Below are 15,906 nucleotides of genomic sequence, written 5' to 3' on the forward strand. Positions count from 1 at the left end.
AAAGGTTTTCTTCTTGTCGTCGACAACGCTTGTCCATGCATCGCCCTTTTGCTGCACTTGGTTGGCACCGTTTTGGACGTGTTGATGAGTAGTGTGTGCGGCTTGGGTTCCCGTATGCATATTTTATCTCATTTGTACTGTGATAAACTACACTCAACGGGGTCTTTTTCTTCAAAGTCATGTCTCCGTTTCACTGTGTATTTGATTTTACTTTCATTTTGCAGAAGCGCAATTTTGTATTACAATGTGTATTTTTTTATCAAGCTCAATTTTCAAATCCCCGATGAATCGCCATATTAGATTTGCGTCAACTCTCATCGTTTGTGGTATTTGATTGCTTACCGAGAAAGCGAAATTGCGGCAAGATGTTAGCCGTACCTTCATCATCCTCATTTGCCTTAATACGATACATTGTGAATGGTAAGCGTATGGAAACAAACCGGTAGCTAAAACTTGATACATTTGCCTGCATCAGGATGTGGTAGAAAGCGTACAAAGTATTGCTTGTTTGCCGAAGCAGTTACAAGGATTCTCTTAACATACTGTTGCTGCCATCGACAACTTGTTCGCGGTTCGCTTCAGCAAAGAAGCATGGCATTTTTGGCATGCATGCATCGCAGTATATATGGGTTTTTTTTTGTGTGTGTAAAGTTAAATTACACTATGTAGAACGTTCGTTCGGTCAGCTCAGCGTATCAAACCACACAAAGCTATTCAGAGCTACATTCGTTGATATCCCTTCCGTTGGGGCAAATCTTTTTGCCTGCTAAACACAACACTCTCGAAAAGCAATATCCAGCGCAGCTATTGGGCCTCAATTTCGTTTCCCTCAACCCGACGGTGGTACGTCGTGTATCAAGTTAAGGATGGCAAGTTTTGCGCTGTGCTGCTTTCGAAAGTTCTCCTTATCGTGTGCCAAATGAATCGGAAACTTGCTCGAGCCAGAAGTTCCGACAATTTCTAGGAAGCTGTAGATCCTTCCCGAAATTTTGCAGTGACGAGGGTCATTAGGAAGAATTCATGTTACATTAGAACTTCTTTCGGGCTTGCAAATCCGGCAAACCAGATTCAAAATATGGTTTAATCAAGATCGAGTGGAGTCCTCGTTCACATAAATCATAGGTACAATTTTGCGATTCCTAATCCTGCGAAGGTATTTGTGTGTTATCGGATCTAAAAAGCTGTATACGGGTTTTAAGGAACGATCTCTTATGAGATGAGCAGTATCATAGCTTTACTGGTCATAAATTTCCTGTGTCATTCTTTTTTTCTGCTCTTCACGTCAATATTCATTTCCCGTCCATCGGGACAATCGTTCACTTTTGTGTCCCAGTGCGACATGGAAAAAGATGGATTGATGCACAGTTTTACGAAGATTGTCCAAATTTTTGACTGACAGTGGAAACAAATTGAATCACGAAAGTAATGGTGGATGGTAGTGGGGAAGAAATAAAATGCCGCGCACCGGTTTAGAGTTTCCCTCCGGTGTGGTTTAGCGGCCATACTTCAAATTCTTGGATAAAATTGTTCGAAAGAAATAGAAGCAATAGCATTAAGAAATATACTTAAAAGATGATCGTACAAGCACGAAATGCACGGCGGCCAATTTTTTTCTCCAAAAATATGAAAAACCCACGGGCGTTCCATTTGAATTGCAATAATAGCTTATTTGCACACCACAAACGCATTATCATTTAAATTAGCATTCGTAGCGAGCACATTTTGCTGCCACACGTTCTTTCGCTCTCGAAGGCATTTTCGAAATTAATATCATGCAAAGCAGAAGTCACCCCCGGGTGAGGAAGGAATTGGAATGGAAATTTATCGATGGTGCGAATACAGTTCAATTTGAATTTGAATTCAATACACATTGCTTAATTGGTTTTGTTTGTGCACTCAAGTGCATGCCCTTTCGACGGAGCAGAACTGTCCGGGCATGAAATGATTGATGTTGGGGTAGGTCAAACGAGATAACACTAGATGAAATGAAATGATTTATTAAAGTGATGTAGAAAAACCTTCCCCTTTGAATGTTTTTTTTTCATTGTTGCTAATTTTGAAGGTGTATTTAACAGCAAAAGTTATGTTACATGCTTCATAATCACTGCTTAATTATTCATTGCATTCATTTCTTTCGATTTATAACAAATCACCCTTAGAAAGTTTCCCTCGCACGGAAAGCTTCCAACCACCGATCACATACTTCAACTTCACATTTACTGCTGTCGGTAGATTGTTGTTTGATTAATGTGTTTACACAAGTGGTCGTTCAAGCTAGTACTATCATCTCACCTCAGAGTTCTTGGAAAACCGAATTTCGTTTCGGCGATTTATTTAAGAAGCATTATCCCTTGTCCCGTATCTCAACTGTGGCCTTAAGTAATGCTATCAAAATTAAAGTACTCTGTCTGTGGTCACGGGCAGTAGAGGTGGCAGTGAATTGTGGTAAAATTGGCAAGGAATGCCATCGCAAAAGCCCCGACCAGAGAGATAGAGAGATGTGCTCATAAACGCACATAAAGTGTTTTGTTTAAGGTAGCTGGGATGAGGAGCGGCTTGGTTGAGTGAACTTTATTTAATCCGGAACATAATCTCGGTTTATTGGTCAAATATGCGGTTGCCGTCCTCTGCTGTTTGGAGGTATTCAAGTGTACTATCCATTTTACTGCTTGGTTAGTAATTTCGAGCTAAGAATAAACCTTCGAAGCAAAATTTGCTTTAAACAACGTACATGGCAAATTCAACACCCCTAGCAGCATAATTTAGCATTAAATTCAATTATTTATTTATTTAATTATATTAAAACTCATTTTACAAAATTAGTTCTCAATGGCGTTCCTTTGATTAGAGCTTGTTACCTGTGGCACCCACAAACAAGCTTCATTTGCATTATACCAATGGGAATAGTTTTTGGACGCATTTGAATGATTCCAACCGACTCTTGCACGCGTCCCTCATCACTTCAGCTGGCATAACTATCGTAGAAAAAGTTCTGGAAAGCTCCAACACACAGTACCATCTGTTCTATTCGGACATCGTATCCTGATTTAATTAAGAGTTCACCCCACGGCAGACCCCAGACGGCAGTAAAATTGAAAGAACAGAAAAAACTCTATGGACGAACAACATCACACAGATGCGTCCCCTGTGGTGACGATGAATCTTTTAGCTTTCGGCGTGGTGCAAATGGTCAGATGATGATTATGATGATGGACACACGATGAATGCTGACGGTATGCGTCCCTCGAAATATCTTCCGGAAGGGGAGGGGGGGGGGGGACACAAATATCCCACAACACTGCCTGGAAAATGTTTGCGCCGTAGGAGTCTGCCGGGTCGTCCAGTCTGTTCGGTTGGATATTTGTTCACCATTGGTTTAACACCAATTTGTCCGGAAAATTCAGGTTTCCATTTTGCTGTAACCCTTAAAGGTTGTGGTGTATCGTAAACTAGTGGATATCTTTCATTTTGTAATGACTGGGTAAAAATGCTCCAATCATTTTAGATAGAATCCACCGTACAGAGTATATGCAAAGTAATGGCATTGCAGTGAATTTCTTGCTTTGTTCTCCGGAAAGGTTGCCTCTCTCAGGGTCTATTTTTCTTAATCAACTGTATGCTTCATCTTGCCATACGCTGGAGCTTCACGGATTGGAAGACGGATGAATTGATACACGATGTTCATTTATTTTATCAACCTTAGCCAACTGCCGCCGGGGATGAGCCAGCCGGATCAACGAAAGTGAATAGGAAGAAAAGCTTTCCAAACCGAACACCCAACCTGTGAATGTGGTAAAGTTTTTGGGGTTTGTGAAGAAAGTTCGCTCACCAAGATAAGTCTATCACTGCCGTTGATTCCGCATCGCATCCGCAAACATTTGAAGCGAATCTTTCCGACAGCAGAAACGAAAATCGTTGGGCTGTTTTCGAGCTTAAGCACTTAGCACATTTGGAAGAAAAATCGATCGGCTTCAGCTCCCGACCGTACATCGAACCAATCACATAACGGTGTGAAATGGATCACGATAAAATATTGCTGTGATTATTGCATGAAGGTTTCCCGGTTTACCATCCTGATCTTTGCTTATTCCCCTATCCTGCAGAACGATCGAACCAGTTCGGATGTGGGCTGTCATTTTGCATTAGCTTCTACTTTGTGGAGGTAGAACCGTTTGTTTGCCGGTGCGTGTTACCGGTTGGGACTCCGGCAACCATTATCTGTACAACCCACCAAAGCCTGTGTCAGCAGATTAAAGATCAATAAACAGAGAATTTATTACTAACCCCTCTTCAACGGGACGTCTCTACCACGTGCCAAAGCGGTACGTGTTGTAAAATGTCCAGCTGTGCAAGATTAACACATTTTTTTGTCGTATATTGAGCATGAAGCAAAAAGGTTCATTAAAGAGACGGGACAATATTAATGTTCGAACCATTTGCCATTGTAGAGATCGGAATGTCGGGATGTCAGAAAAGGTGATACATGGTTGTACGATGCGCGGAACAATGGCGAACAATATTTATTTATTAATATTTATCCCAAATATTGTACCATATGGTCAACCATTTTTGGCGTTGACATGTAAACTTCAGTCGCATTTTCATCGTGCTTTTCCTGGTGTGGTTGCCACTACAGGGACCGATTGTTTTACACCACAAAAGCCGTGGAGCATGCAAGAAAATATATCATTTAATGCCCCTACTGACATGTGAAAATCATGTATATTTAATATAGTACTTTCGATTGGTCCATTTTGAATTGCATTTGGCATCGTTATTAGACTTGATTTTATCAGTCTTAATTTAGAAAAAAAACAAATGGGTTAAAGAAAATCGTATAAAAGGCAAGAGAAATTCAAATTTAGTGAACCAACTAATTTGAACTCCACAACCAATTTTGTCTCTCGTTTCATTGCACAGCTATCGCTTCATCAAGAATTCGATACACCACTATCCCGTATCGAATGATTGAAAAAAAAAACAGGATTAGGTTTCCTGGCGTTACTTTCAATCAGGAAAATCCGTCCGCATTGAACATATTTATATCCGGCTTTCCGCTCTACAATCACTTTCCTCTAAGCGAAGCCTTTCGAGCAGCTGCTGTCGCCGCTTTGTTTCCATTGCGTTCTTTTGAAACAGCGCCAAGTAATCCGCCAGATACCCGATAGGATCGTCCGGTCGGGTGCGGGAAAGTGCTGCCAGCCCTTTCCGCAACGCAACTCCCACGGTTTCTTCAATGTAAGCCACATCGTTTGCAACACGTCCTCGCAGCTCTTGCATTGATTCGGACTCCGGCAGAAATTCGCCATCTGCACCGGATGATTCTGTCGAACCGGTGGGTTGAGGTGGTTGGGTACGTTCGAACGGAGACGGGAATTTGCTGGATGCACTCAACATTGGCTCAGTCGACTTTCCGGTGTAAACACGTGTACCGCTTGCATCGAGATAGTATTCGCCAGCCGCGTCGGCAAAGTGTTGTTGCTGGTAAATTTTCTGTCCGAATTTATCAATAAAGTAAACGCCATTTTCGTCCGTCTGTAGGCTGAGGGCGGACGAAATCTTAACCATTTCACCGTCCGGTCCTAGGCAATACTCAGACGCATAGGAATCTCGCTTGTAAATGCGTTCGCCAGCTTCGTTGAAATAGTAGCGTCCATGTTCGTCGAAGAAGTACTCTGGGCGAGCTTGGGCACGACTCAACATGGTGAGATTCTCGTTGAATTCGGCCTGCTGCAGCTGGATCTGTGCCTCTATCAGCGCTATCTGGGAAGGAGTAGTAGCCAGGAGCTTCTGCCTTTCCAGCTCCGCAAGTTGATCACGATGCTTTCGTGCCACCTCGTCACGAAAGGTTTCGACGTCTGTGGCGAGACTTTTGGACAGACGTTTCAGTTCATCGCAGCGAGCTTCAAGCAGATTAATGTTGCTGGTGTGTGATTGACGCAGCTCAAGCAGCTCTGCATCACACTCAGCCAACAATCGAGCTCGTTCTTCGGGACTGAGGGTTTTATCGTTGAGAATGTCCAGCCGTCGCTGTTCGAGCCGTTGCGCTTCCTGCTGGAACTTTGCCGTGCGTTCCGACATTTCCCGCTCGATCTGCTCGATCAGACGCTCTAGGCGTACAATCTCACGCATACCATCGTGAAGCAGGCGTCGGCGCTCGTCCAACTGCTTCTGGATTTCCTCCCTTTCTTCGATCAGTCGGGTAACGCGGCCTTCAATTTCCTCACGATCTAGTTCCAGCAGGTCGATAGTACGCAGATGTTCCTGCAGATCGAGACCTTGCTTTTCGCGCTGCTCAATCGCGATGGTTCGCTGTGCCGTAAGACTATCGGCGGAGGTGAACAGTTTCTGACGAAGCGATGCCAGCTCTTCTTCGTTCACCTGGATATCATTCAACGAGCGGCGTATCTCGTCCTGTAGCTTTGAATGCATTCGGCGGACGCTCTCTTCACTTTCCATCGTGTCCAGAAGCTCACACAGCTGAACGAGTGCAAAAACTAAAAAGGAATTTACCGCGAACCGTAACCGAACACAGCTAAGCTCAATGGTGTTGTCAAGGTTCGTAGATTGCAGGACTTGCAAGCAGTTCAAATGGTTTTTGCACACAATACTATGCAAGAAATCTGTCTTTTGCAGGCGAGACTCGATATCCTGAAGTTGGCGTATATCACCAACACTCCAACTAATGTCCAAAACGCCCTGCCGAAAACGTCTGTGACTTTTGTTAAGTTGTACAAGTGCTCTGAAAAAGGAAGGAATTCATCGAATAAAATAAGAGCAGATTTTTTTTGCGCGCTCCATCTAACAATGCTTACTAACGTCTGTAGCCGATCCTTGAACTGTGCTTCCTGCAATTCCGGTGTATCTTCCTTTCGTGCGTCGTTGTATTTGATAATGCGTTGCAAACAACTTTTCCCCGAACGCTGCAAAATTTTAATCTTTAGTTCCAGTAACGCAATAATATCCTCCTCCGTGTCACTATCGATGGAAAATCGATCAACCACGTTATCAGCAGCAGCCCGCTCAAAGGTACGCTTCGCTTCGTCGAACGTGTCGCAAAGACGCAGAAACTCGGAATCAACCAACAGGACACTGGTGAGCCGACGGAGCTGTAGGTTCTTGAGCGCAATATCACGCAGCACTTGGTCGGCTTCCTGTGCTTGCGAGTGAGCTTCTGCATTCATTACGTTTCGATGTTAGATGCCTGTGGTTACTACGTTCCCATGAATCGTCGCGTGTGAACGATGTTTGTGCTGCCCTGGTGGTGCTTAGCCGGGACATCATAAATCTGTCGCTTTCGGGAATAGGCTTTTGGCGGTAATTAATGGTAGAACGCTAGCCCGTTCTAGAGGTGTAGCATCCAATATTGTCCGCTGGCCGAAATATTTCGTTGGTTTGGTTAGGGAGTTGGGAGCTTTTGTACAACCATGAGCTGTAAGCGAAGGAATGTAATATGACGGTTAATGTATGGGGACGTCGAAAGATTTACCACTTGGATTACGAGGTTATCATTTTGTGTGTAGATTATCTGTAAGAGACAAAAATGATTAACTAAATGAAGTTAAAGAAAAGTTGGGATCTTATTCAAATCGTTATAGAGAACTCGTAAGAAAAATCAAAATGGTCGTAGTGGAGTATTTGCGTTGCAGTTGCAAATTGTATTTGTTCGTTTACAGACGATAGTTTCCAGTTTCAGGATCTGCTCAAAACGATCTATTGATAATAAATAAATTATTTTCATTAACGATGCTCCTGTTTGCGGAAATTGGATTCAATGTAATAATGTATCCAAATAAAAAATTAAATCACAAGTTTGTCTATCCTCCATCGTGCTTGTTAATGTTAAGTGGAAGCAAAAGTGCAAAAGTGTATTTTTTTCCTAGATTTATAAACTTCCCCGAAATCGTGCCGTGTACTCAGAACATACCCAGCCAGCTCCTAGTGTATGTGCAAGATAAGGCAGAAAGATTCTTCGCGCGTATGCATCATAAACTTGGGTGAAACTATTTCTCGGATGCTACATTTTCACTGCGGATTTGTACATGATTCTGCTCCACATGCTTTTTCGTCCTCTGCGTTCCCTGTGTACTCCGACGCCTTCTTAACAAAACTTACGCGTCTCCTTTCGTTTGAGTCACGGGGAGGCCATAACAGGGCCGAATGGTGTTATTAAATTTTCGCACAAAAAAGCAATAAAGATGGAAGCGGCAGCAGCAGTCACCTCCCGGTCCAATTGTTGTACGGTACACAAGTGATAGGAAGGAACGTCAACTCTATCACATAAAATCCTCAAAGTTGACATCAGCAGCAGTTTGTATCGCAATTTGTTTTGCACCAAAGTGGTTGCTGGCAGAGAAAAAAAAACAGCCATCATCCACCGCTCTTACACGAGTCTGCTGAAGGCGTGTGTTGTCGTCATTATCGTAGAACCGCTTCCCGACTCCGTAAGCAGGCTTCCGCACAACTACTGCACTTGACGTTTCTATCTGCTGGCAACGATTGAAAGGTACACGGCAGCAGCACAGGAGGCTCGTCAATTTCTGTCGGAAATACCATTTTTGGGGGACACTACCATATGGGTGGGGGAGGTGGTAATGAAATTCTACGAAGTGAGGATAAACTTATCCGATAGTTTCGCACTTGACTGCCGACAGGCTATCGTGCATGTCGGCACCGGAGGTATGTCCCATTGCGATGGACATTGAAGCAAGCAATTAATTAATCGCTTCCCACGCCAGTGATTTCTTACGAAAAAATAGAACTCCTCCCGAGTAGGCGACGACGATTGTTGGTAGTGGTGTTGCTTGACAAGCTGGTGGTGGTGATATCCCGCACACCGGATGTTAATGTAGCGTATCCTTCGCCACCGTGAAGGCAGCTGCTTAGTAGACTTTGGAAGATTTGAAGTTTGTCGACGAACCGTTGCTGCGGCTGCTGCTGATGTTGTTATCAGCACGAGATGGCCCGTTCCACCACGATTAAAGACGCATTGAAGCGTTGGCAGGAAGAACACGATGGGCAGGATCCGGTAGAAGCACTCGACATACAGCTACAGTTCCGTTGGCCACCGATTGAGAAGATGGATGGTACCCTCGGGACGCTGGTGAACTGTCAGTAAGTGTCTTTTTTCACTTTCACTTCCCCGAAGAGCAGTATCCTTGGCCAACGCAGAAATCTGGCCAAAGATTTTGAAGGATCATTAATTTGTAATGGATCACTTTTATCGTTCTTTCGGTCTCTAATCCGCACGACGTTACAATGAAAACATCTTCCACAGGAAGTTAAGCCTGTCATCAAATATGATTGAAAAAATTGCCGGTCTGAATGGGATGAAAAACTTGCGAATACTTGCACTGGGCCGTAACTACATCAAATCACTTAGTGGTATCGTATGTGCTCTGGCTGTTGTGGGCTACCGTCGTTCGAAGGGCACGAACTTCACCTAATAACCTTTAATTTCTTCTTCCTTAATTTGTGTGAATATATCGGGGCACACCAATGATGAACCGCCGCCAACCAGGAGCTGGTAGGCGACACGCTGGAAGAACTTTGGATTAGCTACAACCTGATCGACAAACTGAAAGGGGTGGAAAGTTTGCGCAAGCTGAAAGTGCTGTACATGGCGAACAATTCGGTACGTGACTGGGGCGAGCTGGCCAAGCTGCAAGCCATCGCCGGTACGCTCGAAGATCTGGTGTTTGCCGGTAACCCGCTGGTGGAAAACTTGGACGAGGCGGCGTACGTGCGGGAAGTGACGAAGCGGTTACCCACACTGAAGAAGCTTGACGGTGTGCCGATGCTGACGGAGGACGAGGACTAGCGTGTTGTGTGGTGTCCTTGCGGTATGGCAGTGAGGTGTTTAATCCTTTGCTGTGTTCACAAAGCGGCCCATTTAGAAAGCGCCCGCAGGATACGCTCGCTCGTCCTCGTCGACGACTTCGGCTGTCGGCGGTGTAACGATTTCATGGTGGAATATTTGAATTTATAAAGGAACCGAGAATGTGGGACAGTAGCGCAGTGTAGCATCACACTTGTGTTGTTTTTCTGTTGGAATTCTTTCGGGTGGTCCATGAAGCTGAGCATGAGATGAAATGGATTTCCATGAAATGCATGCGGTGCAGCGACACGCTCTGCATTGGGTGTAAACAACTTTCAAGCGTTGCAGCTACATTTTCACAGTGTTGAGTAGCACTTTGTCTCTTGACTTCACTTTTGTGCCTGGAGTGTGTTATGCACTTATGTTTTCGGGCTTTTTTTTGTTGTTGCCTAAAGATATGCATGACTAGTGCTACAGAACGGTAGAGCTGAGTAAACACATCCACTCTTTCACGAATAAAGTATCAACTGATAGTAAGTGGAAACTAAGGTTCTAGTATGAATAAATAAGGACGGTACGAGATAATCAATTTCGGAGTTTGCTTGTCATCATGATTTCATACCGATTTTTTTAAAAGTTCATTTAGATGAGTATGCGTTCTTTGGCACTTGAACCTCGAGAGGTTTTAATCTGTCATTCCTGGGATTCTTTACTTAATTTTATCATTGGATTAGTACGAATTGGATTCGACATGGATCCTGACGTGTAAAAAAATTATAGTCATATTCAAATTTATTGTCATAACCTCAAATTCCAAGAGCCCACCAGTCGAGACTAACGTTTGTGTGTGTATTCTTTTTCTTTCACAGATTCCTCGTATCGTGTGATCTGAGCTGTTGAATATTATACATAGCGTGGTACGTATTCTCCTGCTTAAACATAACGCTACACTAGCGAATCTCTTTTTTGTGATATTCTTGCACAAGCATAGCGCCACACATGCCCTGTCCTGTGTATCATGCACGCCTCCATTCTATCCACCCAGTATAAAGTGCTGGTGCTTCATTGAGTGGGCTTTTAATTACTCTGTCCGATAATAGATTCGCGTGTAAAAAGCACCGCGCTGCAAATGACCACATAGAGCTGATTAAAGGGGGGCGGAAGAATAAAGATCACGTACTACGGGAAAGTGCATCGCTTCCAGTGCGAGGTGGTTGCCGCGGGAAGAAAATCGAGCAAGAGTAATAGGAAAGCATTTCATCAGCAGAAAAGCTTCGGCTGTGCTGCACACCGGCCAGCTTCAAGAAGCTTCATTGTCTTCATTAGCGTCAACGTTAACGGAGAGCTTATCTACTTTCGTGCTGCTTCGGCACTTGCTTCGGTGTCGATGCAACTTTGCTGCTACCAGTGCGGTGTAGTTAGCCCCGACAGTGGGTCACTGTGATAAAGGATTAATCAGAAAGTGTAGCATACCTCGATCCTTGACATTGAGCGAGGTTGAACAAAGGTTTCGTCTTCGTCGGTTTCGTCGGGTGTTTTTTTTTTCTTACACCCTAACATCAAATAGCTCAAACCACGAGCTTCTCGCGTAGCGGAAAATTGCTGGAAAATTGAATCCATCCAATCCCGGGCGGTCGGGAGAGAAGCAACCAGACTGTCGCTCAAAAACACTCAATTTCACTCGCTGCGGCAAAAGAAAGCTTTCACATCCGGGTTTCAGCTAACCGAGCGTCATTCCTACCACAACTTGAAGGGGGAAAACGGAAGAAAAACCTTAGTGATCAGCGAGGGGTTTTTTTTTTGCTTCCAAAGCGTTATCGTTACGCCCGTCCGTCTTCCGTAATGAGCTCTAACGGATACGGTTTCTTCCGCGGTTCGCTAGAAAAAAAAGTAAACCGTATAATTGTTTTCCTACGGCTTTCATGATTTATCCTAGAATACTGTTTTGTGCGCACTGTAGCTTTTCATTTCCACCTTTTGTGTGCTTGCAAGCGAACGTCGCCTTATCCCTTGATGTTGCTCTCGTATTGCAACTAACCGCATGGTTGAGAGTGCTTGTTTGTTTACCCCGGTGTGTGTGAGTATGATTACGATGATGCTGAAGTGAAAGAATTTCAAAATAAATCTCACAACAGACAAAAAAAATGAAAGGGAAAACTGCACAACGGCAGTCTCACCGTTCTTTCTGTTTTATTATTGTAAGGCATATCCACGGAAAGTTCTCAGTCACATTGCATGGCGGGAATGAACAAGATAAGAAGAGGGAGAATAAAGCTGGAGTGAACTGAAAATGGAGATAAAGAATTCGCAGCTCCAATCACGTTACTAATGGTCCTTTTGCTCTCACAAACAGTGCCGCTTCTCGAACAAAGAATTGTGAAGGTTAATGTCTGCTTTTGAAGCACGCTTTTATGTACACACCGGCAATGTGGCATAGTTTCTGGAGTTTAATATTTATGTCACGAACCCATATGTTGCTTTTACTACTTTTACTCCAATTTAAAGTATTTGTAAGCTTGTTTTAAAAATTTTTAATATTTTTTCAATTGCCATAAAAAATAATCGCTTTAAGTGATTCAAAGCCATGCTTCCAATTCATCGTTTTAGTCCTCGTGGGGCACTCCAACGCTCTCGCTAATCTTACCATGAACCTCCCTGTCAGACATAAAGCAAACACGCGTCTAGGCTATCAACCAGCTTCACCCAAATCTAGCAGAAGAAGCAACGGTAAGCAATGTTTCGACCAGACGTCCGAGAAATTCCTTCGCATAGTTTCGCCCGTCCATACTCGTCAGTGCAGGCAGAGCCCGGTTTTGCTACACAGTTCGTCTGCAAAGTTTGCATTTCTTTGTTGTCTGGTAAGGTGCACGAGCAAGGATAATTCGCATGCTGGTGTGCACCGACCCGTGCTCCTTTCGGATGGGATAGTTGGACAGCCATCGTGAGTGATGTTTACCTCGAATCGGTGTGAATACAGACCCCTGGAACGAGCCAATACTCACTGATCCATTACTGGTCTATTTCCGATTCACAATTTGATTCTGTGCTTTTCGAAGATGTGTACCTGTGCAAGGTAATCATTTCCGATGCAGGGCTCTCTAATTGGATATTTTTTCGATTCTGCCGCCGTATTTCGCCCAGCAGTATTGGGTCAAATCATTTTGCCTGTATAATGCATGTATGCTCCAAAGCTCGTCCTATCGAATCGAATGCGAACGCCGAAGCTAGAGGTCGGTCAGTGGCAATGCAAATACATTCTATTCAACATGTCACACGTAGCCACTCGTACTGCTGACACATTATCAGGAGTGGAGGCACCCTCTGCTATCGGGATGATTTTGAGATGCTACACGAGTCTGTCACGAGATGACAAAAACATTACCATGAGCATATGATATTAGAGTAGCGTGTATACGAACCATCCCGATCACGACCGTGTGCCGGTTGCTTTTCTTTCATCTCGTTCGACCAACAGGCCAAATGATACCACCGTTCCGTCGGGTATCCTTTTTTGTACCTTTCCAAAAACAATACACAGCGTTGAAACAAAGGGATAAGCGTCACCCAACACCTGGTTGTATCATGCTTTGCTGAGCCAGCGTGTGCACATTTTGCGATCTCGGATGTATTATTTGAGCATTAGCCGGTTTATCGTAAAGATTGTCAGTCGTGCAGCTGTGTCCTTGTGAACATTTGCCGCTGGGTAATAGCGACATTCAATAGTACATTCGGATACAATGGCACTTCGATAATGCATACTTTTGGCTTGGAGCTTACTTTGAATTTGTATATTAACTTACTTGCAATGCTACGCGTACGCCTATAGGCAAATGTTTATTTAAATAGATTTTACATTGAAATGTATTGTTATGAATGCCATTACATTTCATAGGATTGCAATCGAATTTTGTTTATATATTTTAAGGTGTACTTATTTGAAAATTTAATCTACATTTTCAGTTACCTTCTTCCTTGCATTTATTTTAAGAAAATATGTGCATTACAAAACATGGCGTCAGACCTGGAGATGCATTACTCATACGCTTATATTATTCCAGGAAGCTAGCTCTAGGATTCAAGAGTACCACTGATTTTAAACTGAAATTTTGAAGCCAGATTTTATATGAAAGAGAGAAAGTTGGAGAAAATTGTTGCCCTCGCCATGCCACAGCTGATGATCATTAAGTATTCCGTGAAGACGGTGCGCCCGGTGTGCACACTACGAATACCCTAACGAAGATAGATTGGCCTCCTAGGCTCTCTTGATTTGAATTCGTCGGCGTTTTTTTTTTTTTTTTTGGTGATTCTTGCTAGTCAAACTAAAGGATTCTTAATCATTTCAAGCTATCCAAAACCTATGTGAGAACCCAAAAAAGAACCACAGAAAAAGTGCCTTAAAAAAAATACCCCCAGAAACTCAACAGACAGGTCCAAACTGTGTATCTTGTAACCTGTCACGCTACCGTAGTTCAATCTTCGGTTAGCTTAGATACTCCACATTCCGTTTATTATTCAATTTTCTTCATCGTCCTCGCAGGAATTACACCATAAACATCAGCATCAAAAATCGCACCGTGTTCTCGGTCACGTCAGCAAGCGTTAGCCTTGTGGTGCCAAGGTCAGGTTTGAAGAAAAACTCCCGGATGGCAAACTAAACGTGATTTAATGTCCCGACTGCATCGCATCCGATATTGAGCCCTGCAATCACGATCGATCGTCCTTTGCCGTGAACGTACCCGGCCAACCCGGCCGTCGAGCTTGGTTGGTGCCAATGAAAGTTAATGTTACGCTTTTTGCGTTATTTGAGTTTTGATATGGCCGCCGCCCCACCTTCCACTAACCGGCGTTAGTCTTTGAAGAAGGATGGTGGGTTAGATTTGGCTGGTACGGGATGCCGATGCTACCGATACGATGCAATCATTGAATCGTGAGACGGTGGAGAATGTAGAGCCCTGATTTATCGCTCTCGGATCGAGTATTTTCCATCACACGGAGCTATTGGGTCGGGAAGGCGCTTTTTTTTTGTTTTGTTTGCCTACCTTCATACCGGTTGAATGCAAGATGGATACTATCTTTGTCGAGCTGCAACAGTGAATCCTCCCAGCTTCATCCTTCTGCTTAATGTGGATGAAGCGTGCCTTGATTTCAAGGTAATGGCCATTATTTTGCGAGGCACATACATTCTCATTTTCATTGTTTCCGTTCGAGTGCGAACTCTCTCCAAAACGCGTTATCGTGTGGTCCAACCGCAAAACAATGGCATTGCAACACTGCAGCTTCCTAGCTGCATTCTGCCACCTCCACCATTGCCACGGTTCCATTGTATGGAAGTATATTATAATCATTTAGTCCTTGATAGTTGAGCGTACTTTCCTCTCTCTCTCTCGCTGTTTGGGCGGGTAATTGTGTGCCGGACGGAAAATGAGAAATTAATTTTTCACGGACATTATTGTATCGTGCTTTCGCGATGTGCCATCGAATGCACCTTTGTCCGAATGATGCACAATGCAACAATGTTTCACCTTATATAAAACATTTTGAAAAGCTAGGTTAGGCCATTTTGGAGCTAAGTTAGATGATTATGAATTCAATTATTGCTAGTCGGTGAGCCTTTACAGATCTTCATTTTGTACCTTTAAAAACGTTTAAATGATTTTCATTAGAGGTTCTTCACCGTCATTCACAATCTCTCCGAACGCAATTGCTGCGCCGGGTTTGAGATGATAAAATTAAAAGCTTATCACGAGTATTTTCCACTGCCAGCGAGCATTCCAGGCCAACTGAAAATATGCGGAGGGATTAAACACAGTAATCTCTATAATCCTCGTGGGAAGGAAAAGCGGCGTGAGTTAGAAATTATAAAATCAACGAAAACAGAGCTTAAATTTCATCGGTTTTTTGGACCGGGCTTTACTGTATACAAAAGCAATGAAATGTTTTTAAGTATTTTATTGCGATAAGAACTCTACTAAGCATTATTCCAAAACCGAGAAAATCATATAAATAAATTTATTACGTTCTTACCATTAAACCACCCAAAAGGACCGCCAACCGCAACGAGAGCTGGAGAGTAGTCGGTAGGATTAAAC

The 15,906-nt window shown here is 43.5% G+C and overlaps 3 protein-coding genes across 12 annotated transcripts in view; 2 read left to right on the forward strand and 1 right to left on the reverse strand.

Moving 5' to 3' along the window:
- Nucleotides 1-15,906, forward strand: part of LOC118511683 (CD63 antigen-like) — a 63,457-nt gene that overhangs the window by 26,231 nt on the left and 21,320 nt on the right. For 7 of the 10 annotated variants that reach the window (XM_036055062.1, XM_036055061.1, XM_036055059.1 and 4 more), the window contains one exon: nt 10,687-10,734. The exons of the other annotated variants lie outside the window; for them this stretch is intronic. The gene's annotated coding sequence lies outside the window, so the exon portion shown is untranslated. The remainder of the gene's footprint in view (nt 1-10,686; nt 10,735-15,906) is intronic. 10 annotated transcript variants of the gene reach the window in all.
- On the reverse strand, nt 4,065-7,690 carry LOC118511678 (ERC protein 2-like). The gene is made up of 2 exons (XM_036055046.1): nt 6,820-7,690; nt 4,065-6,742 (listed from the first exon to the last, which is right to left on the reverse strand). The coding sequence occupies exons 1-2, from the start codon at nt 7,182-7,184 to the stop codon at nt 5,041-5,043; spliced, it is 2,067 nt and encodes a 688-aa protein (XP_035910939.1). The 5' UTR covers nt 7,185-7,690; the 3' UTR covers nt 4,065-5,040.
- Nucleotides 8,677-10,175, forward strand: LOC118511685 (dynein light chain 1, axonemal-like). The gene is made up of 3 exons (XM_036055067.1): nt 8,677-9,114; nt 9,278-9,389; nt 9,521-10,175. The coding sequence occupies exons 1-3, from the start codon at nt 8,960-8,962 to the stop codon at nt 9,818-9,820; spliced, it is 567 nt and encodes a 188-aa protein (XP_035910960.1). The 5' UTR covers nt 8,677-8,959; the 3' UTR covers nt 9,821-10,175.

Source organism: Anopheles stephensi, chromosome 3 (genome assembly GCF_013141755.1).
Source record: "Anopheles stephensi strain Indian chromosome 3, UCI_ANSTEP_V1.0, whole genome shotgun sequence".
NCBI classification, from domain to species: Eukaryota; Metazoa; Arthropoda; class Insecta; order Diptera; family Culicidae; genus Anopheles; species Anopheles stephensi.